Raw genomic sequence first — 27,496 nt, 5'->3', positions numbered from 1 at the left:
TACAAGGGCATTGAGAGACACAGTGCTGTCAAATACCCACAGGAGCCTTATAAATTAAGTCCTTGGTCTTACATCGTTGTCCTTGTCCTGGACAAGGGCCTGACGTGTTCATTTGGGTTTCCTCAGTTATAGATGGAGGACTCAACTGGAAATCAGCAATATTTGTGTTGCTGGTCAGTTCCCATCAGTCAAATGACCAAAGCAGTTGGCTTTGTTGCGGTCAAGGCAGCTCCTTGACTCCTCCCAGGTTTGGGGCTTTGGCTGATGTTCAGGGAGATGGGGCTTCATGTTCAGAGAGACACTTTCTGGATGCTTTTCATCTTGGTCTTGACGCTGCTTTTGCAGCTTCCTGCTTCAGTGTGCAGGAGTGAGAAGCTTCTCTGCTTTTCCAAAATCAGCCCCAGCCTCGCCAGAGATGGGGACCTGGTGATTGGAAGCTTTCTTCCTCTGTATTCAGTGAGGGTGAATAGTTTTACAAGAGCAGCAGTTTTTACGAGTCAGCCCAGCAAGGACTGCAGGAGTTATCAGTAAGTACCTCTCTGCATGAAAGAGATAATTTTAATTGAGTTGACTTTTACAAGCATTCTATTTAAAAAAAAAAAAAGGCAAACAGGGAAACCCCAGTAACTATGCCCAGTGATTCTCCCATCTTTCCCTCCCCACCCCAACTTTTGATTTTGTAAATCAAATTTCATCTCTCTGATTGTTTTACAAAGCTAAAGATAGAGAATACTCTTTTTCTCTGTCTCTATTTTTCTTCTGTTTTTCTTTCTATACCACTCTCTCTTTCATTTCTGTTTCTGTCTGTTTCCCTCTGGCTTTGTTTCTGTCTCTGTCTCTGACTTTACATACCTTTTTATCTTTGGCTCTGTCTCTCTATCTCTGTCTCTCTTTATTTCTCTTCTGCACTTCTTACTTCCTCAGGGGTCTTGCCCCAGAGAAGCTCCAGAGATAAGAGTTGCTAGGATTCACTGTAATTTATTTCTCCACCTCCCATATTCTGACCCTCAGTGTCCATACTGACACTATAAATCCAGGTCTTTGTATTCCAGACTAGAGAACCCAAACATAGCTGGATAGGTTTCAACTGGGAATTAGGGGATCATTAGGGTTGCGCTTCTTGGGAAGATAGAAGTATGTTCAGGCTCCAGCTAGAGTAAACACAAATCTAGGGATATAAAACACTGATGATGGAATGCCTGGCAGGCTTAGAGATATATAGAGTGCTCTGATTTCCCTTTGACTGATGTGAGAGGGTTTGGCATTTGTTTCTCACGTAAGGATCTGCTGAGCTCGAAACAGGAGACAAATTGAAATTGGACCTTACTTCCTGAATTTTATTAGACTATAGGAACATGGTTAGTAAGAGAGTGAAAATGACAGAGAAGGCAATCTAGTAAAGAAGATTGAATTGGATGGGATCAAAGGTGTATTTAGAGTAGTTAGCCTTTACAATGACAGAGGCTATCTCCACATTATTCTGAGGTGAAAGAGACAGCAAGGGAAGGCATCGAGTTCTATTACTTTATGAGAAGTTAAAAGGGAACTCATCAAAAAATGACAAGGTTTTTTTAGTGAAGTATGATGCACGGACATCAGTTAAGAGTGTGGGTAGAACGAGTACTGAAAGGGACTTTAAGAAGGCTAACATTTATATAGTATTTTAAGATTTACATTTTACTATAAAGGTATAAAGTTTCTGACACACAATTAGCATTACATGTGATAGCTATTACTTTTTATTACATATGTGATCTCATTTGATCTTCACAACAGACCTGGAAGGTAGGTGCTATTGTTATACCCCTTTTACAAATCAGGAAACTAAGCCATACAAAGGATAAGTGACTTACCTGAGATTTGAAGCCAGGTCTTCCTGACTTGTGGGCCAGCGCTCTATTCACTGTATCACCTAACTGCCATTAGATGAGAATTTTTGGAATTGTCACTTTAGTCAGTGAGATGGGGAAAGAATTAGGAAGTGCAAAAGAATCTTCTTACTGCAATGAGTTGTTTTTGATTCCCGTTGAATTAATAAGAAGCATCTGTAGAGGACCCAATTAGTACAGTTTTTTCAATTTCTCCAACTCCCTTCAAGAGTATACAAATAGAAATGATAGGATGAATGGTGGGAGTAATCCAAAGTTGGGAAAGGCAGAATTGGTCCTAGGATAAGGGATTTAGTGGATTGAGTGTAGAAAATATTGTAGAGTGGAATTCATTCACCAATGAGATGAAATAGAGCAGAGAGGAGAGAGTGGCCAAAGAATGGGTTGATGGACAGGGAAAGATAATCTCCATGTTATCAGTATTCTTCCTAAAATAGTATTTGTCCTTTCCTGTACTGACCATGACATCCCAGATGTGGTTTTAGTAATTCAGATTGTGATAGTTTTCCCTCATGCTGGGCACTCTGCTTCTCACTGAAGACTAAGATTTCATGAGTTTTTGTGGCTGCTCTAACACACTGGTGATGCACGCTGAGTTCGTACTCCACTAATACCGTCTCATCTCTTTCATATGAAATAATGCCTACTTAACCACTTTCTGCCCTTCTTGTACTTATGAAGTTAGCTTTTTTTGAACCCATGTCTAAGACATCACATTGATCTCTGTTTTATTTCATTTATTGGATTTAGCCCACTGTTCTAGCTGATTAAGCCTTTTTTTGAGCCTTCTTCACTTTGTCATACATGTTGAAGTTAACACTCCCAGCTTTCTATTATTTGCACATTAAGCAATGCACCATCATCTGGCTTTACCCAAACTATTGATAATGGGGTAAAATGTCCATGACAAAGAACGGCTTCCTGGAACATTCTATTGGAGACCCTCTTCCAAAGTGATGTCCCGTTAATGACCATGCTTTGGTCTACACATTCAACCATTTTCACATTGGCTCATTGTACTATTGACTAGCCCACATTTTCCCATCTTTCCCACAGGGTCAGCATGAATTAGCTCGATACAGTGGAAGGAACATTTGCTTTGAATTTCAAAGCCTGAGTTCAAATCACACCTGTTCAACTTACTATTTGTATGTATTTGGACAAGTCAACTTTTCCCCTACCCCCAAACCCTTGTTTCCTTGCTTATAAAACAAGGGGCTTGAACTGAATGTCCTCTCTTATCCCTTGCAGCATTTGATCTATGAGGCTATACAGCGAGATTTTGTCAAATTATCAGCTGAAATGTGAGTAAATTATAACTACAGTTTCCCATTATCTGGCAGTCTGTTCACATGGGTAATTTTAACATGACTTTTTTATTCAGTCTTGTTATATCTTAATAGTTACGTTCATTTTGTGATGTTTACAAACTTTTTGTCTGTTCAAATTATTACTTTCTCAATGACAACAGAGTCACAGAAGACATTTCAGATGAATATATAAATCAATCAACAGTAAAGCAAGTGTAAGTAAGGCATTAATCAGTTTGAAAAGACCATATGGGTCATTAAATGACAGCACATAAAATAAATTTTGATTGAGTGAAAAAAGAAGACATGCCTCTTGCTTTATGTATTATATAATAAGCCAGTGCAGAATTGTGCATTCTAACAGCAGGCTAGTCAAGTGGTGTTTGAATCCAGGGGTAAGGGACTCCTGAAAGGTAATTGCCTTTAAGGGGGAAGGAAAATATTTCCACAAGATGACCTTATGAACTTTGAAAGGTCATAACGGCTGGATTTCCCATCATCACTAGTAACGTACACTGGAGTCAAAAGCAGTGTCTGTGTCAAGCAGTAGAAGGCATTAACTTTTGCAATGAGAGGTGAACACACATCAATGACAAATGAGACACACAAAGAAAAGAAGTTTGAAGATTCTATAAGGGCACTAATCCTTGTAACTCAGCAGAGAACCACACTGAAGATGAATTTCACAAGGATGTCACAAAGGCAGAAAAGGACTTCCATTATCCAGGAAATGTGAATTAACCTTTGGGTCACACTTGTTCTCTCAGTTTGAGCCAATTCTCTTCAGGGATCAGTGTGAGTACAGCATGTGCCCATGCTTAGGGGGAATGTTATGGTAGAAACTATCCTTGCTATACTTGCTTAGTAAATACCTATCTGAAAGCTAATTAAGTGTAGCTGGTAATCAATGAAGAGCATACCATTTAGGGCTCATGACTCAACATACTGGAAACCTACATAACACCCTACTTGGCCCATCCTTTTTAGCAAAAGAAAGAGAGACTCAGGGAGGGATTCAGTAGCAGCCGCCATTTTGAGAATCCATTTGACAGTTGAGTGGGAGTTGGGGAAATGATGTCAGAACAGGTGATACAAATATACGATTTTATGTGTGGTCTAGTGTTCACCTGGTGGATTCTGATTTTGCTCCTTTAGCATTCATTATTGTCAAAGTATAACACTATAAAGTGGAAGGTGAGAAACACCGTTGGCATAGCTAAGATTTCCATGGTGATAACTTTGTTTTTCATGTTATCTATAAGATTCCTTTACTTTGTATCTTTCTTGGTAGAGTATAACTACTGAAGTGATTGTGAGATTTAATCATTGCACAGAAAGCTATGCCCATCTCAGCCAGCATCATTAATATTTGATGTTTAGAAATAAATACATTGAATAAAAATCTGTAATTATATTCGAAACATCAAAATAATCACATTTGTACATGCAACAGGACTTTTAATATCTATTATTTCAAAGATGCCTGAACAAAACCCATATTCAAAGTAATATATATATACATACATATATATGTATATATATCTGTGTTAAAGGAAACCATTAAATTATCTGGTTTTATTTTATTTTATTTATGGCATAAAACAAGCATTTCCTCAACATAGCACAATAAAAAAGATGATTGCCCTTGAACCTGCAAATCTACCATGTACAACTTATGATTCCCTCAAATATAGAACAGTGTTATCTTGTAAATTTCTTTTTTTCCTTCCTTCCACTATTCCTGCCCTAGATATGGCCACCATCACACATAAATACATGTGTGTATATGTGTGTCTTATATATATAATACACACATCTACGTATATACATGTATGTGTGCATATACACACATACATGTATATATGTAAAATTATTCTATACATACTTCTATATAATTTCTTTGTATTCAGAAAATTTCTTGCTTCATATGCCCTTTATAGTCAATTTGAATATTTATTCTAGTTAAAATAACTTATTCAATCAAAGTCATTCCTAAAGCAATATTGTTGTTACTGTGTAAAATGTTCTCTTGGTTCTGCTCATTTCATTCTTTGTTATTTTGTGCAAATCTTTTCATATTTTTATTAGACAATTGGGCTAATCATTGCTTATAACACAGGAGTACTCCATCACAATCATATACCACAACTTGTTCACTGATTCCCCAATTGATAGGCATCCGTGCAATTTCCAGTTCTTTGCCACCAGAAAGTGAATTGCTATAAAAATTTTAGAATATATACATCATTTTCCTTTTTATCTAATCATCTTTGGAAATGGACATAATAGTGGTATTGCTTGGTCAAGGAGTTTAGGCAGTTTAATGACTCTTTGGGCATAATTCCAGATGGCTCTTCAAAATGGTTGGGTCATCTCACAATTTCACCAACAATGAATTAGTTTCCCAATTTTCCACATTCCCTCCAACATTTTTAATTTCCCTCTTCTATCATTTTATTCAATCTGTTATGTGTAAAATGATATCGTACAGTTGTTTTAATTTTCATATTTCTAATCAATAATGATTTAGAGCATTTTTTTCACATGACCATAGATTATTTTGATTTCTTCATTGAAAAACTGCCTGTTTATATACTTTGGCCGTTTATTAATTGAGGAATGGCTCAGATTCTTATAGATTTCACAAAATTCTTTAGAGATTTGAAATATGAGACCTATATTTGAGAAATTGTTTATAAAATTTTTCCACTAATTTTCTACTATCCTTTTGATCTTAGCTACATTTGTACTATTTAGACCAAAACTTTTCATTTAGTGCAATCAAAATTATATATTTTACATCTAAATTTTCTTTGTCTTTCGTTTACTCATAAATTGTTCATCGATCTATAGGTCTGATAAATAATATGTTCCATGTTCTTCTAATTTTCTTGTAATATCTCTTTTTATATCTAGGTCACGCATCCATTTTGACCTTATCACGGTAAATTGTGTAAGATTTTTTTTCTATGTCCATTTTCTGCCACAGTGGTTTCCAGTTTTCCCAACAATTTTTAACAAATAATGAATTTTTATCCCAAAATCTTAACACTTGTAAAATACAAGGTTATTATGTTTATTTGTTGCTGCAAATTACGTTTCTACTCTGTTCTATTGATCTACCTTTCTATTTCTTAGTCAACACCAGATAGTTTTGATAATTACTGCCTTATAATATAGTTTAATATCTGGTAACACTAAACCTCCTTCCTTTACAGTTTTTATTAGTACCTTTGATATTCTTGACTTTTCATTCTTCCAAATGAATTTTCTTATTATTTTTCTAATTCAATAAAAATGTTTTGCTAATTTAATTAGGAAGACATTGAATCAATAAATTAGTTTGGGTAATATTATCATTCTTATTATATTGGCTCTTCCTACCCATGAATAATGAATATTTCTCCAATCGTGTAAATGTAATTTTAGTTTTACAAAAAGATTTTTAAAATAATTTTGTTTATATAATTCCAGAGTTTGTTTTGGCAGATGAACTCCCAATATCTATCCCTTCCATGCTGGAAAAAAGAAGTGGGCATAAGCTGCAGTATGAGCAATTTGAGCTAGTTAAGAATAAAATAAGGTCCTAACTATATATAAAGTTAAGCAAAGGGTTTGTTGATTGATTTTTCCTTCTTTAGGGTGAGGAAACAGTCATCTGTAGTCAGCAACCAAGCACTGCTTCATAATGATGTAGTACAGAGAACCAGTCCCATTATGCAATTTGGATAATTCGTATTTATGGTTTCAATAAATAATTTTAAATGGGATTTTTTTAAAATTATAAAAACATAGAATTCCTGACAATTTCTGAATTTGGAATGCAATGTTATTGGTATCTTGAAACCAATATTTTTCTGTCCTTTTTTTACTTTATAATTGTAAATTTCATAGATGTTACTGTAACCATTAAACAGTTTTATATTTCTATATATTTAGTATTCTGTGCATAACACAGGTCAGACCTCATTTTGGAGAATCCCAAAGGATTGCTGAAATTCCTTTGTTCCTTTTGTTAAGTAAGTGGGCCAAACCTAGGATTTGATGATCTTTATTATGGGAAGTTTCTGTTGTAGCCAAATTTGACCTGTAATTAAAAATAAATGGTCACCACCCTCATGGTTAGTGTAGCCAAACCAAAGTATAATTGGGGAGGGAGAATAGAGTTTCTTTGGCTAGATCTATAGAATACATAAAATCCAACCGAAGGAATATCAGTGATCCAAAATTCCAGCTATTCAGATCATACAAAATACCAGGACAATTTTAATCTTTTCTTCTTTTAAATCTATAAGTTTTTACTTTGGGGGAGGGGAGATAGAAGGGAAAGGAGAAAGGGAGTGAGGAAAGGGAGAGAGAGACAGAAGGGATAGTAGAGTGTGTGTTTATGTATAAACCTTCAGTAATAGATTAAGTTTCCTTCCTTTTCACTCTTATTTGAAAATAAAATTCAATATAAAATATTTCATTTATAAATACATAGTTTCAGTGACTTAAGAACATGATGTGATAATGAAGTGACTTGGTTGGCTAAATTCTGACTATTCATCAGAAAATCTGTAGCCATTGGGGCTGTCGTGTAGAAATCCAAAATCATTCAGAGGCCAAATCTTTAAGCAAATAAATCCCCTAATTAGTCCATGTAGAATACGTCCATAGCACTTGGAATCTGTAGAATTCTGGGGATTATCACCCTCCAGCCAAACATGACCTCTTGATACATAACTCTGGCTTTTAAGGTAATCTGATGGGCTGTGCATGAAAACTTTACCTCCTTCCAAACCAATTACTCTTTTACAAATATTTGATTAAGGTCACTTGGATTTTTATCAATTATGTTGTTATCTCATTGGAAAACATAAAAATGTCAGCTAAGATTTTCTGTGAAGATGATATCAGAATTCTGGATTGTAGGCTCCATCGATGGTCCAGAACACATAACAATACCATGTGAGCTATTCAGCCACACTGAAGAGTATAGCCAAGAATTTGAAATGTTTTTCCCAGAATAATTTAAAACATAGCCTTATGCAGACTCAGACACAACTGTCCTTCCCACCCCTCTTGTGGTGGTATCTCCAGAAAGCCACATGCTAAAGTTTAACATGATTGTATATGTATAACTCATATCAGATTGCTTGCTGCCTTGGGCAGGTGGGAGGAAAGCAAGGGAGGGAGGGGAAAATTTTGGAACTCAAAATTTTACAACACTGAATGTTGAAAACTATATATACATATATATATATATTTCCAATTATATATATATAATTGGAAAAATAAAATACTATTAAGGAAAAAATTTTAAAAATTAAATTTTTGCACCAAAAATTCTGCTATAACAGGGAGTATATTCTATAAGCCACAGCGTTTGTCCACATTGAGAAAGGACAACTTGATGAGAGTTTGTAATTTCCCACAATTCTATCATTACCACCACATTCATAGAATTTAACATTTCCTATGTCTTCCCTATTGTTCAGCTCCGCTTTGGCCCTTCTGATCCCATCCTCAGTGACAAGGCCCAATTTCCTTCTCTCTACCAGATGGCTCCCAGGGACTCCTCCTTGCCTCAAGGTATGGTCCAGCTATTAGTACATTTTAAATGGACCTGGGTAGTTCTGGTGACCACAGATGATCTCAGAGGTGAGGAATTCCTTCGGGAAGTGACAGGGGAGATGGCAAAGCATGATGTCTGTGCATCCTTGACAGAGAAGATCCCTGTCAGTGAGAGATCACGTGAAGAATCACAGCTGCTTCATACCCCCAGGATTGTCAGATCTTCGGCTGGGGCAGTTGTCATTCATGGTGATACAGATTCGTTAATGGTTCTCAGATATTCACAAATGCCATTTGTTCCAACATACAAGCTTTGGATCACCACTTCTCACTGGGACATCACCATGAGACCCTACTATTCTGATAGTCACGCTTTTGGTGGAGCTTTCACATTTACGTACATGACCAGTGAGGTTCCTGGTTTTAAGACTTTTCTCAGGACAGTGAACCCTAACAAAGACCCAGAGAACATTGTACTTAAGGAGTTCTGGTTGTCAGCTTTCTGGTGTAAGGATGAGAATGAAAAGCGAGAGCTAGAGCAGTGTGCCCCAAATGCTACATTGGAGGCTTTGACTATCTTCCTTTTTGACATGACCATGTCTGGCCTGAGTTACGCCATCTACAATGCAGTGTATGCTGTGGCTTGGGCCCTTCATACAAAGCTTCTGATGAAAACAGAGACTGCATCTGAGGAAGGTGGAGAAAGCTGGGTGCCTCATCCTTAGTAGGTAAGTTCCTTTTAGGAACTGGTCTTGTCAGTTGCTGATTCTTGATATTTTAATCATGGAAGTTGCAGTAGGGCCTTCAACCAAAGAATTTTTGAACCCCACAAATAATCTAACCAAGGCAGCATAGAGCAGAGCTACCACAGAACTCAAAATATGGAATTTATGTCTTACTCCATTCATCTTACATTAGTTTTACCTTCAGGGAACTTTCTGGTCCCATTGTTAACATGTATTGAGTTTTGGTCACCTAAAATGGTCAATTTTTTTTTCAGATGTACCATTACTTTACTGTTTAAAATTGCCTCATACATCTTATCCTTGGGTGGATGACTTTTTGAAACCATGAAATACTTTACTTTTCATCTCTGTTATATTTCATTTTACTAATCCTAATCCCAACTTCTCCCTTTCATTTCTAGGATCAAATTGAAATCCACTGTTTTGCAAAGACCTTCAACATGTGGCTCACTTCATAATCTTCCAGTCTTCTTACATCTTCAATCCCACCATCATGTACTTTGAGGTTGAGTGACACTGGCCTCCTTACAGTTCCTCACACAAAACACTCCATCTCCCTTTTGCAAACATTTTCATTGGCTGTCCTGCATGTCTTATGTTTTCTCTTTCTTTTCTATCTGCTGTCTACTCTGGCTTCCACCAAGTCCATTCTAAGATTCCACTTTCTATGGGAAGCCTTCCTTAACCCTCATAATGTTACTGACTTTCTTCCTCTGATTATTTTCATTTCCCCCTCTTTTTTCTACATAGTTGTTTGCATGTTGTCACACACACACACACACACACACACTGTGAGCTCTTTGAGGGATGGGACTATATTTTTCTTTGTTATGTAGTCACATTTAGCAGAGTTTCTGGCACATAGTAAGTGCTTAATCAATACCTGTTGACTCTTGGCACACTGACTGATTTGAACCATCCTCTAACCTTCTAGAGATTTTTGGGGTTTTGTCTCCAGTATGTTAAAATTGGGCATCCCCTAGTGTTCTTTCTTTGGCTTTCCTCTCTTCTCTCCAACAGTACTTCACTTGGTGATCATAATAAATCACATGGTTTCAATGATTATCTCTGTCCTGATGATTCTTGAATATTCTTAGCCAGCCCTAACCTCTCTGTCCCATGTGAAATTTATCGAAAAAGTACGGGGAGGAAATTCTCTAAGCAGGATCATAATTTATAAATAGGTCTCCAAACCTGTTAATAAAGAATGGGTTAACTAGTATTGCCTCTGGCCAAAAAGACCCTGAATTTAAGATACAAGGCATTTTTATATGACGAAAGGAAAGAACAGACAATTATATAATTGGTTATGGGATAAGCACCATCATGGGGTTAGAAAATCATAACTGGTTACATAAAAGAAAGTGAGAATAGCCCACATATTGGATGAAGATCACATGTCTCTATCTCCAAGGAATGACTTTCTCATCTCTGTTGACCTCCAGTTTTGCCTTTTCATCTGATTTTTTACATCTTAAATGGGATGTCCTGTAAGCATCTTAAACTGCACATGACCAAAACTAAACTTAACATTATTCCACCCAAGAATTCCTCTTTCCAAACTACATCTCCAAGGTGTTGTTCAAACTACTTCATTGAACACTCTTGGTCTATTGGGATGCCCTCTTTGAAAAAAGAATACGTGTTATGTCCATGCATATAGTGAACACAAATCAAAGGGCAATGGTAGTGAGGCACACATGTGTCCAAGGCAACTGTGACTTTCAGAATTGAGTGTCTTTGGTGTTCTTTCCTCATAAAGGCCTCACAAAGCTCTGTGACATATTTGGTGAATGAATCAATCAATTAATAGACAGTGCCTGATGTTTCTCCAAGACCATTTTGGTTCTGTTGGCTAGATCATGCTGTTGGACTCTCTTGGACTTGCTCCTTGAGGCTGGCTGAATTCTTAACCACCTCCATCTCTAGCCTCAGTTGCACTCTTTTGCTAGGTAACTGATGGGTTCTTCCTAAAACAGCAAAGACCCCTAGCTTTTAACAGACAGAAGCCTTCTTAGTTCTGCTCCCTTGGGACCTCAGTTCTGAGACTTACCAGCTCCCAGGCCTTTCACTTTGACAACTCCTCCAGTAGCAAGACTGGGCCTCCTCAGTGACAGACCTTGCCTTTACTAACTATGACCATCCTATTAATTTTCCAAATTCTCATCTCTGCAGACTACACCATGAATAGGCAATGGCAATTTGCCCAATAATCTGTGGTTTTCAGTATTGCCCATTTAGGAAAATATTCTAATGTTCTCCTGTTGGTCTATATGATTGAATGACTGGGGCAAAAGGAAAAAGTCAATGTATGCTCTAGAGCCAGGTTTGTTTTTCTCTACTGGACTTTTCATATGCAAATGAAAAGACTCAAAGTCTCTCATTCTGCAAAAATCGATCGTTTAATAATTGTATGATTTATTAGGTGCCTTCTTTGTGCCAGGCTTTTTACTAGACACCGAGGAAATAAGTACAAATAATTAAACAATCCTTACTTTTAAGTCTTTAAGTCAATCCACATTTATTAAGCATTTACTGTATGCCAGATAATGCACTCAGTGCAAGGGATACAGAGAAAGGGAACAAAGTGTTCCTGTCTTCAAGGACCTTAACTTCTAATGGAGAACAGAACAAATACGTACATTAATGCATATAGTTGTCATTTTAAAAAATGGTACACTGAGGCAAATCTCCAAGCAAAATAATATTTACTAGCAGGTGCATTCTGCCTGTCAACAAATGGATTAATGGCTTCCTTTATTTATGCTAAAGACCCCAAAGAAGAGAATAATTTTCATTATATAGGTTTTGGAGAGTACAGAACAAAATCAGAACTGGATAGACGATATCATGAGAGTGAGGCAACATGACTGCTTGAGATGCTGAGGCAGAAAGAATAACATAGTTGGCTGAAAATTTTGTAATGGGGCAAACAATGACTCCCTACTTCTCTCATAAAACTAATAGTTGCTTATTGTTTAAATGTAGGCCCAGACTTTTGACAGCAAACCACTCATTCTTGAAGGATAGCCTGGTGGTGTAAAGATATCATGCCCAATTCCCTTGCTTTCATCTACATTCCCCAAGGTCAGTTAAATTCCTTGAGGGAAAAAGAGTTGGATTTTTAAAATTAAGCCGTCATTGTCCAGCTGAACTCTGAATTAAATTCAGAATCAAAGAACTGCGACTTAAGCAGTTATAGGACAAAAACAGTTACAGAACATAATCAATTACTTGTTAACAGAATAAAGGATACAAGAATATTCTTAATAATATATATTTGTGTCATAAACATAAAGTACATAAATACAAACATGACATTTATAATAGTTTATTTTAAGCTTCTCAAAAATATAAAAGCCTCTCAGGGTAACATTCTTCCCTTTTTGTTGCTTTAGGGAGTTTGTACTAAACTGAAACTTAAGATTACTATGGGGGCAGTTAGGCAGTTCAATGGATAGAGCTCTGGCCTTGGAGTCAGGAGGACCTGAGCTCAAATCCAACTTCAGATATTTGACACTTACTAGCTATGTGACCCTGGACAAATTACTTAACCCCGATTGCCTCACCAAAAAGTCAAAAAAAAAAAGATTACTATGAAAATCACTCTGAAGACATTGTTAGGAAAAGTTTTGACATTTGGGCAGAGGTTGAACTCTCTAAAATATTTTATATTTATATTAATCACTGGCTAATCCCTGGCATAATTGGCAAGCAAAATTCAAGTTATCAGAAATATTTGGGTAAGGAAACACAAAAGTATACTACAGGGCCTGTTAGTAGACAAGAACCAGAAGGAAAAGTTGGGGAAAGAGAATACCCTTTCTTTGAATTTTTCTCAGTCCTTGAAGAGATGGCTACATGTAGTAAGGTCAACCAGACTCTTCTGCAGTTGACCTTCCTCTGTTTCTCTCTTCTCTGCTTCATCTCAGTCCTACTTTCCTATTTATCCTTTTGCTTTGTGCTCCCGTCCTGCCAGTGCTTTGTGGCTCAGATTTTGATGTATGCACTCCTTTCTTTCTCATTTCAGATCTCAAAGTCTCACAGTTGCAACTGGTTCAATGATTTTATACAGGTTGCAGGTGGTGTAACCATATCCCTTAGTCAATCCAAAGAGTCTATTTGACATTGACCCTGATTTTGGGTGGAGAGTATAGCTAGTGGGAGCTTTGGAAAGAAATGAGATATTTAAATTAACAAAAAAAATTTTACTGAATTAGAAAAAATAATAACAAAATTCATTTAGAAGAACAAGAATAAAAAAAGGAACTAATGAAAAGCATTTAAAGAAAGGAGGTTTAGCAGTACCAGATCTTAAATTGTATTATATGGCAGTAATTATCAAAACTATATGATACTGGATGAGAAATAGAAGCACATAGATAAATGTTTCTGTTTTTATTAGGTGACATACAATTTATAACAGTAAATAAATATAGTAATCTTGTATTTGACAAGTGTAAAGATTTAAGATTTCAAGAAAATAATTCATTATTTGGTAAAAAAAAAAATTACTGCGAAAACCGAAAGCAGTATGACATAAATTGAACATAGACCAATATCTTACACTATTTACCAAGATAAGGTCAAAATGGATAGAAGACCTAGATATAAAGATAGATATTACAAGAAAAATCAAAGAACATGGAACATATTACTTATCAGACATACATAGGAGAATAATGTGTGAATAAACAAGAAATGGTGAACAAATTGAGGTGTAAAATGGATAATTTCAATTGTATTAAATTAATCAGTTTTGGTACAAATAAAACAAATGTAGCCAAGATCAGAAGAAAAGCAGAAAACTGGGAAATATTTATAGGCAGTTTATCAGATAAAGATCTCATATATAAAACATATAAAGAACTTTGTCAAATCTCTAAGAATATGAGTAATTCCCCAATTGATAGATGGTCAAAGGATATGAACAAGCAGTTTTGCACTGAAGAAATAAAAACAATTTATAGTCATGTAAAAATTGCTCTAAATCATTATTGATTAGGGAAATACAAATTAAAACAGCCTACGGATGTCATTTTACACTTATCAGATAGGCTAAAATGATTGAAGGAGAAAGCAACAAATGTTGGAGGAGATGTGGAAATATGGAGACATTAATTCATTATTGGTGGAATTGTGAATTGATCCAACATTTTGGAGAGCATCCAGGGATCATGCCCAAAGAATTATCAAACTGCCTATATTCACTGACCCAGCAATACTGCTACTAGGTCTATTTCCAAAGATGCATAGGGAAAAAGTAAAAGAACCTATATTTTCTAAAATGTTTATAGCAGCTCTCTTTGTGGTGGCAAAGAACTGAAAGTTGCAGGGATGCCCATCAATTGGGAAATGGCTGAACAAGCTGTGGTGTATGAGTATAATGGAATGCTACTGTGCCAAAAGAAATGACGAGCTCAAAGAGCTTAGAAAAACATGGATAGACTTACACGATATAATGAAGAGTGAAATGAAGAGAACCAAAACAAGGTTCTATATAGTAACAGCAATATTATTTTAGGAACATTAAGTGAATATTTCATTTTGTCTAATGTAAATACTCAAATTAAGTACAAAGGACATAAGAAGAAAGAAAATGTCTTCATCCAGAGAAAGAACTGATAAAGTATATATAGCATGATTTTACATATAGATGTGTGTATACATACATATATACGTATATGTATACATACACATATACACACACATATTTTTTGTTTAATGGTTCCCATCTTCTGGGTGGGGGGGGGAAGAAAAAAGGGCAAAAAAGTAATTTACATGATAACTTTATTATATATTTAAAACAAATAGCAAGTTGTACATATTAGATTTGTAGTTTCACGTGCAATCATATTTTTATTATACTATGTTATAGATATATGCTTGTTTTACTCCATAAATTAAAGATAAAATAAATATTTTTCAGAAAAAAGAAAGAAATGAGGGTAAGAGGGAATAAGGCTCATAATGAGAATGAATAACAGATCTGGGAGTACTCAGACACTGGGAAAGATAGAATGATAAAAGTTTGGAATAAAGAAAAAAGTAAATAAGGATAACGGAATGCTTTGGTTGATGAACATGTAAGTGGAACACTTATGAGTAATCATAACATCAAGGAGCAAACCATTTCTGTGAACAGCCGAGGATGAGGTAACGGCAAGGAAATAGATTAAGAGGCATTAAAGTATGTATGAGGCTATCTAAAGTTCTGGTTCATTCCTCCTAATATGTAAAATGAAATAAAAAAGGGCAAAAATTGCAATCACTGAGCTTTTACCTTAGGAGGAAAGAGAATGTTCTGGGGTCAGGAGATGACAACCAGCAACATTTGGATTGGGTGATAAATGTGGATATCATGAAGGTAAAAGTAAAAGTTGCTTAATGAAGAGGATTGAGAGAGGATCTTGGGCAATGTGGAGTATTCTGACTCCTACACCATGATAAGTAAATCAGGAGATATTAGAGAAAGTGTAGTCAGAACTGGAAAAGGTAACAAAAGAATCAGTTTTTTTTTTCAGGTTAGATCCTCATCTCAGTGAAGGCTAGAAGACGAAATGAATCAGAAAGTGGCAAGTTTAAGATGAAAAGAAGTTTGCTAGTTATGGGACAGGCATTCCAGAGGGCACAATGGGGATTTATATTAGACAGCTGCTGTTCAGAGAACTTTCAACTCTCAAATTTCATAGGCATTGAGGACCAGGGAGAGGCATCAGGGTCCAGAACAACTTACTATTCAACTTGATTATTTATAATTGGTGACTAAATTGGTGCACTACCTTGTTCCTTTTGCATAAAATATCCCTTCCAAAAACATATTCTAGCAAGGAGCCCAATCCCACTAAGTTCATGGCATGTCTGAAAACAATTCCTTTCTAGGCAGACAGATTCCTCTACAAGAAACAATTTCCTTTTCTAACTGTGTTGACCCCTTTTAGGTTTCACAATGAATAAGAAAAAATAATGCTGACAATTAACAATAGCTGTCATTTTTATAGTCCTTTAAAATATACAAAGCACTTTGTTATATTATTTTATTAGATTTTTTTACCTCATTTTAAGGAGCAAGGCTGAGAGAGGATAAATAAATTGTCCAAAGACATATGGTGATTAAATGGGTGAGGCAAAATTCAAGCTCACATGTTTCATCACTTCAAACATGGGCACAAATCTCAGTTGGCCAGTCCCAGCATATCTGGCAGACTGCACAGGTCTTACTTCTGGGAGAGCCCTGGCCTCAAACACCAAGAAATGATAGATTTCTCTTCCCTTTCAGCTCCACTCCTTTCTGAAGGACCTTCAGTTTAACAACACTGCTGGTGATGAGGTGTTTATGAATGAGAAAAGAAGCTCTGAGGCTCAATATGACATGAAGAATTATATGTACCTTCCTAATGATACCGAACTCCTGGTGAAAGTGGGCGAATTTAACCCCAAGGCTCCATCTGGCCAAGATTTCACAATACATGAGGAAGCCATAAACTGGGGATGGTTAGGTTCAAAGGTCAGAGATTATTTGCATATCAACTTACATGGTCAGTCATAAGAACACATCTCACTCTAAGGCACACATAAATATGTATAGAAAATATTACTCTGCTTCTTTTTTTGTCTTTTACCTTTAAAACAAACTTATGGATAAATAAGAGGAAAAAAAGCAATCGAGTATATGTTTCAAAATATAGCAATATTTAGTCCCATAGGACAGAAGAGGAAAGGTCTTTCAAGATCAACTTGTATACCTCTTTATTTGACAGATAAGAAAACTAACATACAGAAAGCTTTTGATTGACCCAAGGCCTTCTGACTCCAAAACCATTGCTATTATCCACTTTCCTGCATCTTCATGAATGGTGATGAAATTTCCATTCAGTTCAATTGAGTTAAAATTTCATTCAGCTACTGACCAAAATTTTCTTCTTACAGAAAGCAAAATTAGTGTAACCTACATTTTGCCAAGTTGGCCAAATATCTAAATGTCCTCTAATTGTCTGTGTCTCCACAGCACTCTAGCTCTTATAAATCTCTAAAAATTCTCATCCCAACGATTCACATACTGATGAGTCAGTATCTCTAATTCAATTCTACAATGTCCCTACTGGGGCCCCAGAGGTAACTTGGAGGGGTCATGGTGATGTCTTCACTATGAGTTGCTTTAAGTTCCAATTTTTGGATGTTTTCCCCAATATAAATCACCAGAAATCAGTACTCCAGTATTGTTTGACTTATTAACATCAGTTAGTTTTTACAAAAGTGTATTTTGTGAGAAGATATAACAAAATGAAAAGTAGAAACGTTTCTCCCTACCCAACACTTTGGAACATGCTCTCTCCTGTACCAGCTGCATATATATATATATATGTATATGTATATATATATATATGTGTGTGTGTGTGTGTGTGTGTGTGTGCCCCTTATCTCCAGGGACTAAAACCCAACTGAATGTGTGTGTGTGTATGTATATAACATGTGTGTCTACACACATACATACATAGACATGTGTGTATATATATTATGTGTATTTTTATATCCCAAACTTAAAATAGTTGTAAAAGAATTTATTCCACCAAGTAAATTTCTAAATTCAGCATCACTACTGGATAAATCATTGCCTGTTATACTGTTGGACTTGGGTCTTGCTTCTCAGGGCTGTGTTGGCTTCATGTCTGGTACAAAATGCTGATGTAGATGCTTTTCACTGAATTTATGATGACTCACTCTCTCAACCTTGTAAACTCACATTTTCCAAGATTTCTTCAACTAAAAGCAAGACAGAAGAAATACAAAGAGGCAAAACACAGGGCCTATGGTTGCTGGCCACATGTTGGCTTTGGCTAGTGAGGGCCCAAAACCTCCAACCATCAAGGGCTTTACAGCATGTCTGTCACTCAGACAGGTTAAAAAAAAGCCTGTGCCAATTACTGTTTTTTTAATGCATTCCCAGTTCTGGCTCTGCAGCCAATCAAATAGCCCCTCATTTTCACAAAAAAAAACGGGATTGCAAATTTTGAGAATGTAAGGGGATGCTTGTCATGGAAAACAAAACCTCGTTACAAAACAGTACCCGTTTTTGGAAGCAAATAGCCCAGCCTCTTTCACATGGACTGCCCACAGACAAAGCATGATCCTTTTCCTCTAAGTCCCATTGACCAGGTCCTTATTTTGGAAGTCGACTCAGGTACATCCTACAAGCTTATGGTCTTTCCATACTAAAATATTGGATGTAATTTTGGATGATTGCCAACTTTTCATTCTGCAACTTGGGGTATTAGCGATACAATGATCCACAACGTATTAGTAATACAAGATGTAAGTGTTCTAAGATCATACGTCCCAAAACTCTCATTTTACAAGTGATAAACTCAAGCCCCCAGACATCAAGAGTTTCAGCAAGAGTCCCACAGCTGGTAACAGAGATAGGACTAGAAAGAAGATTTCTTGCACATTCCATTAGTGATATCCACTGACATTTAAATCAATGTAGAATCATCAGAGTGGTATTAGATGATACACTTTCTTGGCCTGCACCATCCTTCATAAATGTCCCTTTAGTAAATGGTGTTCTTTCCATTCCCTATCGTTGACTTAGATCCCCCGTTCTGTGTGCAGTGACAGCTGTCACCCTGGATACAGGAAGACAACTATGGAGGAGGAGCCTGTCTGCTGCTTCAGCTGTTCCCAGTGCCCAGAGGGGGAGATTTCCAGTAAAACTGGTAAGTGTCTCTGGGGACTTCTTTTCTGAGACCTTTGTGCAGAACAGTGTGGAGCTGAGATTTTGGAGTCATGCAACCCAAAGTAACATCACTGCCCAAGTAGTAGGATATGAACTGCCAAGTTTGGTTGTTGTGCTTTGGTCTAGAAGAGGACCAAATGACATCACTATGTTAGAGTCAAGTTACAAAATGTCCAACTGTGGCTGATCAGACCAATATAAACTCAGAATGCTCTACCATAGGTCAGGCACAAATAGTTCCTGTGAACATTTAGGGTGGATTCTCTAAACTTAGGCACCTTGTGTTTCTTTTGAGCTACTCCTATTCTGCTTTGCTCATAGAGCACAGCACCTTCTATGATGAAGGCGCATCATGCTGAGAAATCCTGTGCCAGTGTCTCCCATGCCACTGAAATGGTTCTAAAGTTCTTTGCAGAGACCTTGAGACTGTTCTTGTATTTCTTCTTCTGACCACCATATGAGTACTTGCCTTGTGTGGGTCCTGTCTGTAATAGTCTTTAGAAGTGTATGTTTGGCAGTTCAACAATATGGCCAGCCCATTGGGGTTGCACTCTCTGCAGTAAAATTTGAAGGAGAGGAGAGGAGAAGTTTAGCTAAAGAAGGGACCTCAGTGTCTAGTAACATGTTATGCCGTGTGATCACCAGAATCTTCCTAAGAATTCAAATGGAAGCAATTCAGTTTCCTGTCATGACACTTGTATACTATCAAGGTTTCACAGACATACACTGAGGTCATCACAACAGTTCTGTAGATCATCAGTTTGGTAGGAAGTCTCATAATTCTCTCCCACACTTTCCTTTGGAGCCTCTTAAAAACTCAGCTAGCTCTGGAAATGTGTGTATCAAACTCATTAACAATGTGTGCCTCCCTATAAAGTATATTGCCAAGGTAAGTGAACTTATCCACTATATTCAAAACTTCTCCCTTTGTTGTATCTCATGGCTCCAGATATGGATGGTGTGGTGTTGGCCACATCACAAAACACACCTGTGTTTTCTTGGTGTTAATTGTTTGGCCAAAATTAGCACGAGCAGCAGGGAATGGGTGCATACTTTGTTACATCTCAGCTTCAGAGGCTGCCTTGCTATATCTGGTAGTCCGTGTCTACTCTTGCATTAAAATCACCCAGAATTGTCCTCTTTTGACATATTGATGATGAGTCTCTCCAGATCTTCAAAAAAAATTCTTTTCGCCCTCATCAGAGGTTATCATGGCAGAAACATAGCAACTGATGATAGTGGCATGGCACTTTCCTGCAAGTGACAATTGTGTTGTTATGAGCCTGGAGTTCACTCCTTTTGGTAGGCATACACGACAATTGACTAGATTAGTTTTGACTGCAAATATTAGAGCAGCTTCATGGTGCTCCCATTCACTGCAGCCAGTCCAGAAAAATGTATATCAACCTCCAAGTTCAGTAAGCTGGCCTTCATTTGTCAGCCTTTTTCTACCCAGGGCTGCTATTTGGATGCAATACCTGCTGAGTTTGCTTGCAACAAGTGCTATTCATCATTCAGGTCTTCTGGATTTCATTTTGTCTATAAGTGTGCACACATTCTACGTACCTGTGGTGAGTGGAATCATCTTTAAGTAGTTTTTGTACTTTTTCACATTTTGACACAAAAGGGATTCGTATCCGCTAAGAAAAAAAGCCAGGGTTGGGTAAAGCAGACAAATTTTAGGACATTTTCCCTAGCCTCTTTTTCATATCAGGAGGCAAGCAGTGCATCCCTTAAAAGGCTGCTCAGACACCCAGGGGGCAGCCAAATCCTGCTGCTTCCATTGAGAAGAACAAACACCCTATGACCTGGGCAGCCTGTGTGCAAGGCTTTGAATATAGCTCCCAGTGTATCCACACCTTCTATTCAACACTTGCCTGTCATCACAAAACTTTGACAGAGTTAAAATGGCAAAGATGGCAGGAGTTAAAAGTTAAAAGTCAAGTAATAATCTGGGAAAAAGAGCAAACAACAGAAAAAACTCTTACTATAGAGTTACTACGGTGATAAGGAAGATAAACACATACTCAGAAGAAGACAACAAAGTCAAAACTCCTATATCCAAAGTCTCCAAGAAAAATACGAGTTGTCTCAGGCCATGGAAGAACTCAAAGGAGATTTTGAAAATCAAATAAAAGAGGTGGAGGAAAAATTGGGAAGAGAAATGACAATGATATAAGATAATCCTGAAAAATGAGTCAACAGCTTGGTAAAGGAGACACAAAAAATACTGAAGAAAATAACGTTTAAAAACAGACTCGGCCAAATGGTAAAAGAGGTCCAAAAAGCCAATGAGGAGAAGAATGCTTGAAAATCAGAACTGGCCAAATGGAAAAGGGGGTCCAAAAGTTCATTGAAGAAAATAATTCCTTAAAATTTAGAGTGAAGCAAATGGAAGTTAATGAATTTATGAAAAAATCAAGAAACAATAAAATAAAACCAAAAGAATGAAAAAAATAGAAGATAATGTGAAATATCTCATTGGAAAAAGAACTTACCTGGAAAACAGATTGAGGAGAGATAATTTAAAAATTATTGGACTACCTGAAAGCCATGATTTAAAAAAAAGAGCCTAGACATCATCTTTCAAAAAATTATCAAGGAAAATTGCCCTGATATTCTAGAACTAGAGGGTAAAATAGAAATGGAAAGAATATACAAATCATCTTCTGAAAAAGATCCTAAAATGTAAACCGCCAAGAATATTGTATTCAAATTCTAGAGTTCTTAGTTCAAGAAGAATATATTCCAAGAAGCCAGAAAGAAATAATTAAAGTATTGTGGAGCCACAGTCAGGATAATACGACATTTAGCAATTTCTACATTAAAAGATCAGAGGGATGTGAATATGATATTTTGTGGGGCAAGGCAAAGGAACTAGGATTACAAACAAGAATCGCCTACCCAGCAAAACTGAGTATAATCCATCCAGTAAAAAAAATGAATATTCAATGAGATAGAGGACTTTCAAGCATTCATGATGAAAAGACCAAAGCTGAATGGAAAATGTGATTTTCAAATGTAAGACTCAAGAAAAGCATAAAAGGGAAACAGAAAAAGGAAATCATAAGGGACTTAATAAAGTTACACTGTTTACATTCCTTTTTGAGAAGAAGATATTTGTAACTCACAAGACCTTTCTCATTATTAGTGCAGTTAGAAAGAGCATACATAAACAGAGGGCACAGGTGTGAGTTGAATATAAAAGGATGATGTATGAAAAATAAAATTTAGGAGTGAGAAGAATGTACTTGGGGAAAGCAAAAGAGAAAGGCAGAATAGCGCAAGTTATCTCACATAAAGAGGCAAGAAAAAAGCTTTTACAGTGGAGGGACAGAAGGTGGAGGTGATGGGGAGTGAATGAACTTTACTCCCATAAGAATTGGCTCAAAGAAGGAATAACATATACACTCAATTAGGTATAGAAATCTGTCTTACCCTAAAGGAAAGTAGGAGGGAGAATTGATGAGAGAAGAGGGGCTGATAGAAGACAGGGCAGATTTGGGGGAGGGGTAGTCAGAATCAAACAATTTTGAGGAGAGACAGGGTAAAAGGAGACAGAGAATAAAATAAAGGGGAGAGACTAGGATGGAAGTACAGTCAGCAATAGTAACTGTGAAAAACAATCTTGAAGCAAATTTCTCTGATAAAGGCCTCATTTCTCAAACACATTGAGAACTGAGTCAAATTTATAAAAGTAAAAGCCATTCCCCAATTGATAAATGATAAAAAGATATCATCAGTTTTCAGATGATGTAATCAAAGCTGTTTGTAGCCATTTGAAAAAATACTCTAACTCACTATTTGTTGGAGAAATGCAAATTAAAACAATTCTGAAGTACTACCTTATACCTATTAGACTGCTTAATAGGATAGTAAAGGAAAAGGAAAATGTTGGAGGGGATATGGGAAAAATGAAACACTAATGCATTGTTGGTGGAATTGTGAACTGATTCAACCATTTGTAGAGAAATTTGGAAGTATGCCCAAAGGGCTATAATCCCTTTGACCTAGCAATACCACTACTAGATCTGTATCCCAAAAGAGATAAAATCAAAATGAAAATGACCTACATGCACAAAAATATTTATAGCAGCTCTTTTCTGAGAAAAAAAATTAAAAATTGAGGGAATACCTATCAATTGCGAAATGGCTGAACAAGTTGTGGTATGTGATTATGATGGAATACTATTGTACTATAAGAAATGATGAGCAGGATGCTCTCAGAAAAACCTGGAATGACTTCCATGGACTATGATCAGCTGTGAATAACTTAGACATTCTCAGCAATACAACAATCCAAGACAACTCTGAAGGACTTAATGACGAAAAATGCTATCCATATCCAGAGATAAAACTGACAGTGTCTGACTAAAGATTGAAAAAAATCTTTTTTTTTACTTTATTTTTCCTGAGTTTTTTTATCTATGTTTTCTTTCACAACATGATTATTATTGCTATGTTTTGCATGACTACATATGTATAACCTATACCAAATTGCTTGCTTTCTCAGTGGAGGTGGGGTGGGGAGACAGAAAGGGAGAGAATGTGAAACTCAGTTTTCAAAACAAATGTTAAAATGTTTTTATATGTAACTGGGGAAAAATAAAATACTAAATAAAAGAAGATAAAAGAACATATTCCTTTCCCCCTAATTATCTTTGGAAATAAACCTAGAAGTTGTATTGTTGGGTCAAATGATTTCCAGGAATGTACATATTGATAATGAGGTTGATGCATGCCATTTCCAGAGCTAGCTCAGCATATGGGTGACTCCAAAGGAAAGTATGGGAGTGAAGAAGTATTAGACTAACTACCAAACTGAAGGTCTGCAGAGCTGTTGTGCTGACCTCCTTGTTGTATGCCTATGAAACCTGGATAGTATATCAGCACTATGCCAGGAAACTGAATTACTTCCATTTAAATTGTCTTAGGAAGATTCTGAAGATCACTTGGAAAGATGAGATACCAGACATTGAGGTCCTTTCTTGAACTAAACTACCAAGAGTTCAAACTCCACTGCAGAGAGCACAACTCTGATGGGTTGGCTGTTAGAATGCAAAATGTATGCTTGCTAAAACACGACTTTATGGAGAACTCACACAGGGCAAGTATTCACATGGTGGTCAGAAGAAGTGATAAAAGGACACTCTCAAGCTCTCTCTTAAGAACTTTGTAATTGATTATGTGACACAGAACACACTGGCACAGGATTGCTCAGTATGGTGTGACATCATCAGAGAAGGTGCTGTGCTGTACGAGCAAAGCAGAATTGAAGTAGCTCAGAAGAAAGGCAAGATGAACAAATTTAGAGAAAACCACCTCAAATGTTCAAAAGGACTATTTGTACCTGACCTGTGGTAGAATATTCTGAGTTTTTATTCATCTGATCACCTGTTGAATGGAACCAATGTCACTGAAACATGCCAACCAAGGGAGACAAGCTAGAAGACTAATTATAGAATCTCATAGGTAGAAGGAATCTTAGCCATCATCTTTTTCAGATATTTCAGTTTATTTATGAAACACATAGAGGTGACTTGACTCTTCCAAATCTGATGTGGACTGTGTCAAGATTAATGCCTACGTCTTTTGACTTTGGGTCTAGGGCTCTTTCTATTAAGCCATAATATTCAGTTCACATAATGTGTCCGTGATACAGAATAACACATGACAAACATACAACATTAAGAGAAATAACACACTTCAAAGGCGATTATCACAATTTTGAGCTCAGAAAAAGGCAGAGTAGTGTAGCAGAAATGGTGCTGCTCTTGAAATCCAGAAGTCTTAGGGTCAAGTCCTATTTCCAAATACTGGATCTATAACTCAGAGCAAATCAATTTATCCCTCTGTGCCCCACAGAACTTTCTAAGACAGAAGTTCTTAACCTTTTTTATGTCATGGCAATCTAAGAAGATTATGAACCCCTTCTCAGAATATCATTTTTAATTTAAAAATGAAGGAAATACTAAATTTAAGGTGGAATTAGTAAAACTAATATGTTTTTATACATTCAAATTTTTGGACCCTCTGAAATCCTCCTACAAACCTCCCTGGAGATTTGTGGACCCCAAGTAAAGAATCACTGCTCTTAGACTCTACTTTGCAGACAAGACACCTCTGCCTGCATTGGTAAATAAGAATAGCTGATATTTGTATTGTTTTTTGAATGTCACAAAACATTTTACAAATATTATCTTATTTGATCCTTCCTTTAGATGATATATGGTATTGTCTCCGTTTTATGCCTCAGGAAACTGACACAAGCAGAACTTAAGTGATTTACCCAGGGTCACTCAGCTAGTAAAGGTTTGAGGTCAGATTTGAACTCAAGTCTTCCTGATTTCTTGCTGTCTCCAAAGGTCAGGGTAAAGACCTGAGAAAGATTTACTATGTTGATGCAATCACAACCACATTTGTAGGAACATAACAACAACAAAAATCTTTAAATGCTCATTTAGTGAAGTCTCACGTCTGACAGTGAAGATATGTTTGATTATGCAAAAAAATGAATTGTGCAAGAGGAAAATGGTGCATAAACGGGCTTTTCTTTTTATTTTCCTTTTATTTTCTTTTATTTTTGAACATGTGTTTTTAAAACTTTGTGTTACAAATTTTCTCCCTTCCTCCCTCCTCACCCACTGTCATAAACAAGCAACCAACTGGGCCGGGAGAAAGGAAAAGTGCCCTCCACAGGCCCACCGAAAGCCACCTGCCTCCCGGTGTCATCCTTCCTCTCTCTTCGGGGCTTTCTCTCACTCTTGAGTCTCTCTCTCCAGAGAGGGATGCAGACACCACTACCTGGCTCCCCTCACCAGGCAGGCTTTTCTATGAAAGCAGATCACTTGGTTCATGACTGAGTGTCTCAGGGATTAGGACTGGGGTTATTTTCATTTTTTTGGTAATAAAGCATCTAAAAGTATTTTACTTCAGTGAATCCTATTTAACAAATGATATCCTGATGTCAGCCCAGTAGAAACTGGTTCTACAACACTTTGCTTTATTAGATCATACATTATGTTAATCACAATATAAACTACTACCAACCAAATGTGGGGCACTAATTACAGACCAGGCAAGAGGCAGTAGGGTTTCTTAAATACATGCTAAAGCCAGGCACAATGCTAAGTGCTGGGGATACAAAGAAGGGCAAAAGAGTTCCTACATTCAAGGAGCCCACCTTTTAATAAGGAACACAATATGTGAATAGTAAGGCAATGAGAAGATATACAGGGTAGATGGAAGGTAATCTCAGAGAGGAGGTCACTAACAGTATCTCCTCCTATACAAAACAGGATCTGACTGGATTCTTTTCCTCTTCAGATGTGGACCACTGTGAGAAGTGCCCAGAAGATCAGTATCCAAACAGGGATAGAGATCACTGCTTCCCCAAGGTTGTGACCTTCCTGGATACTACAGAACCTTTGGGGATAACACTAGCATTTATAGCTGTTTCTTTCTCTCTCCTGACAACTCTGGTTCTCTGGGTTTTTGTAAAGTTTCGAGACACTCCCATAGTCAAGGCCAATAACCGGGCTCTCAGTTATACTCTCATCTCCCTCACCTTCTGTTTCCTCTGCTCTTCGCTCTTCATTGGCCGTCCCACTGCAGCCACCTGCCTCCTCAGAAAAACAACTTTTGGAGTTGTCTTCACTGTGGCTGTGCCCTCCATTTTGGCAAAAACCATTATGGTGGTTCTGGCCTTCAGGGTAACAAGACCGGGGAGTAGAATCAGGATGTGGGTACAATCTAGGGTGTCCAACTCTGTTGTCCTCATCTGCTCTGGGATTCAGGTGATTCTCTGTGGCATCTGGCTGGGAACTTCTCCCCCCTTCCTAGACATGGACCCATATTCTGAACCTGGTCACATCATCATTCAATGTAATGAGGGCTCTGATAGTGCCTTCTACTGTGTCCTGGGCTACATGGGCTTCCTAGCCCTGGGAAGCTTCATTGTGGCCTTCCTGGCCAGAAGCCTGCCTGATACCTTCAATGAAGCCAAGTTCATCACATTCAGCATGGTGGTGTTCTGCAGTGTGTGGGTCTCCTTCCTCCCCACGTACCAGAGCACCAAGGGCAAGGCCATGGTGGTTGTGGAGATCTTCTCCATCCTTGCCTCCAGTGCTGGGTTACTGGGCTGCATCTTTATTCCCAAGTGCTATGTGATCTTACTGAGGCCAGAAAGAAATACTCAAGAAGGGATAAAGAAAAAAGTGGGTTCCAAGGGCTGAAATTGTTCTACGCCATTGCTTCACA

The 27,496-nt window shown here is 37.1% G+C and overlaps 1 protein-coding gene and 1 pseudogene across 1 annotated transcript; one reads left to right on the top strand and one right to left on the bottom strand.

The window, feature by feature from the left end:
- Positions 1 to 243: 243 nt before the first annotated feature.
- On the top strand, positions 244 to 27,496 carry LOC114031215 (vomeronasal type-2 receptor 26-like; the record flags this gene model as incomplete). Its single annotated transcript, XM_027846241.1, is given in 5 exon segments — positions 244 to 520; positions 8,645 to 9,483; positions 16,781 to 17,008; positions 19,094 to 19,217; positions 26,564 to 27,496. Coding segments are annotated over 5 exon segments (2,376 nt in total), but the record flags the coding sequence as incomplete, so codon positions are not given.
- LOC114031207 lies at positions 7,741 to 8,230 on the bottom strand (annotated as a pseudogene).

The sequence above is a fragment of the Vombatus ursinus genome, unplaced genomic scaffold (genome assembly GCF_900497805.2).
Source record: "Vombatus ursinus unplaced genomic scaffold, bare-nosed wombat genome assembly UNPS02015098.1, whole genome shotgun sequence".
In the NCBI taxonomy this organism is placed as follows: domain Eukaryota; kingdom Metazoa; phylum Chordata; class Mammalia; order Diprotodontia; family Vombatidae; genus Vombatus; species Vombatus ursinus.
This window is presented reverse-complemented; position numbering and strand designations above follow the sequence as displayed.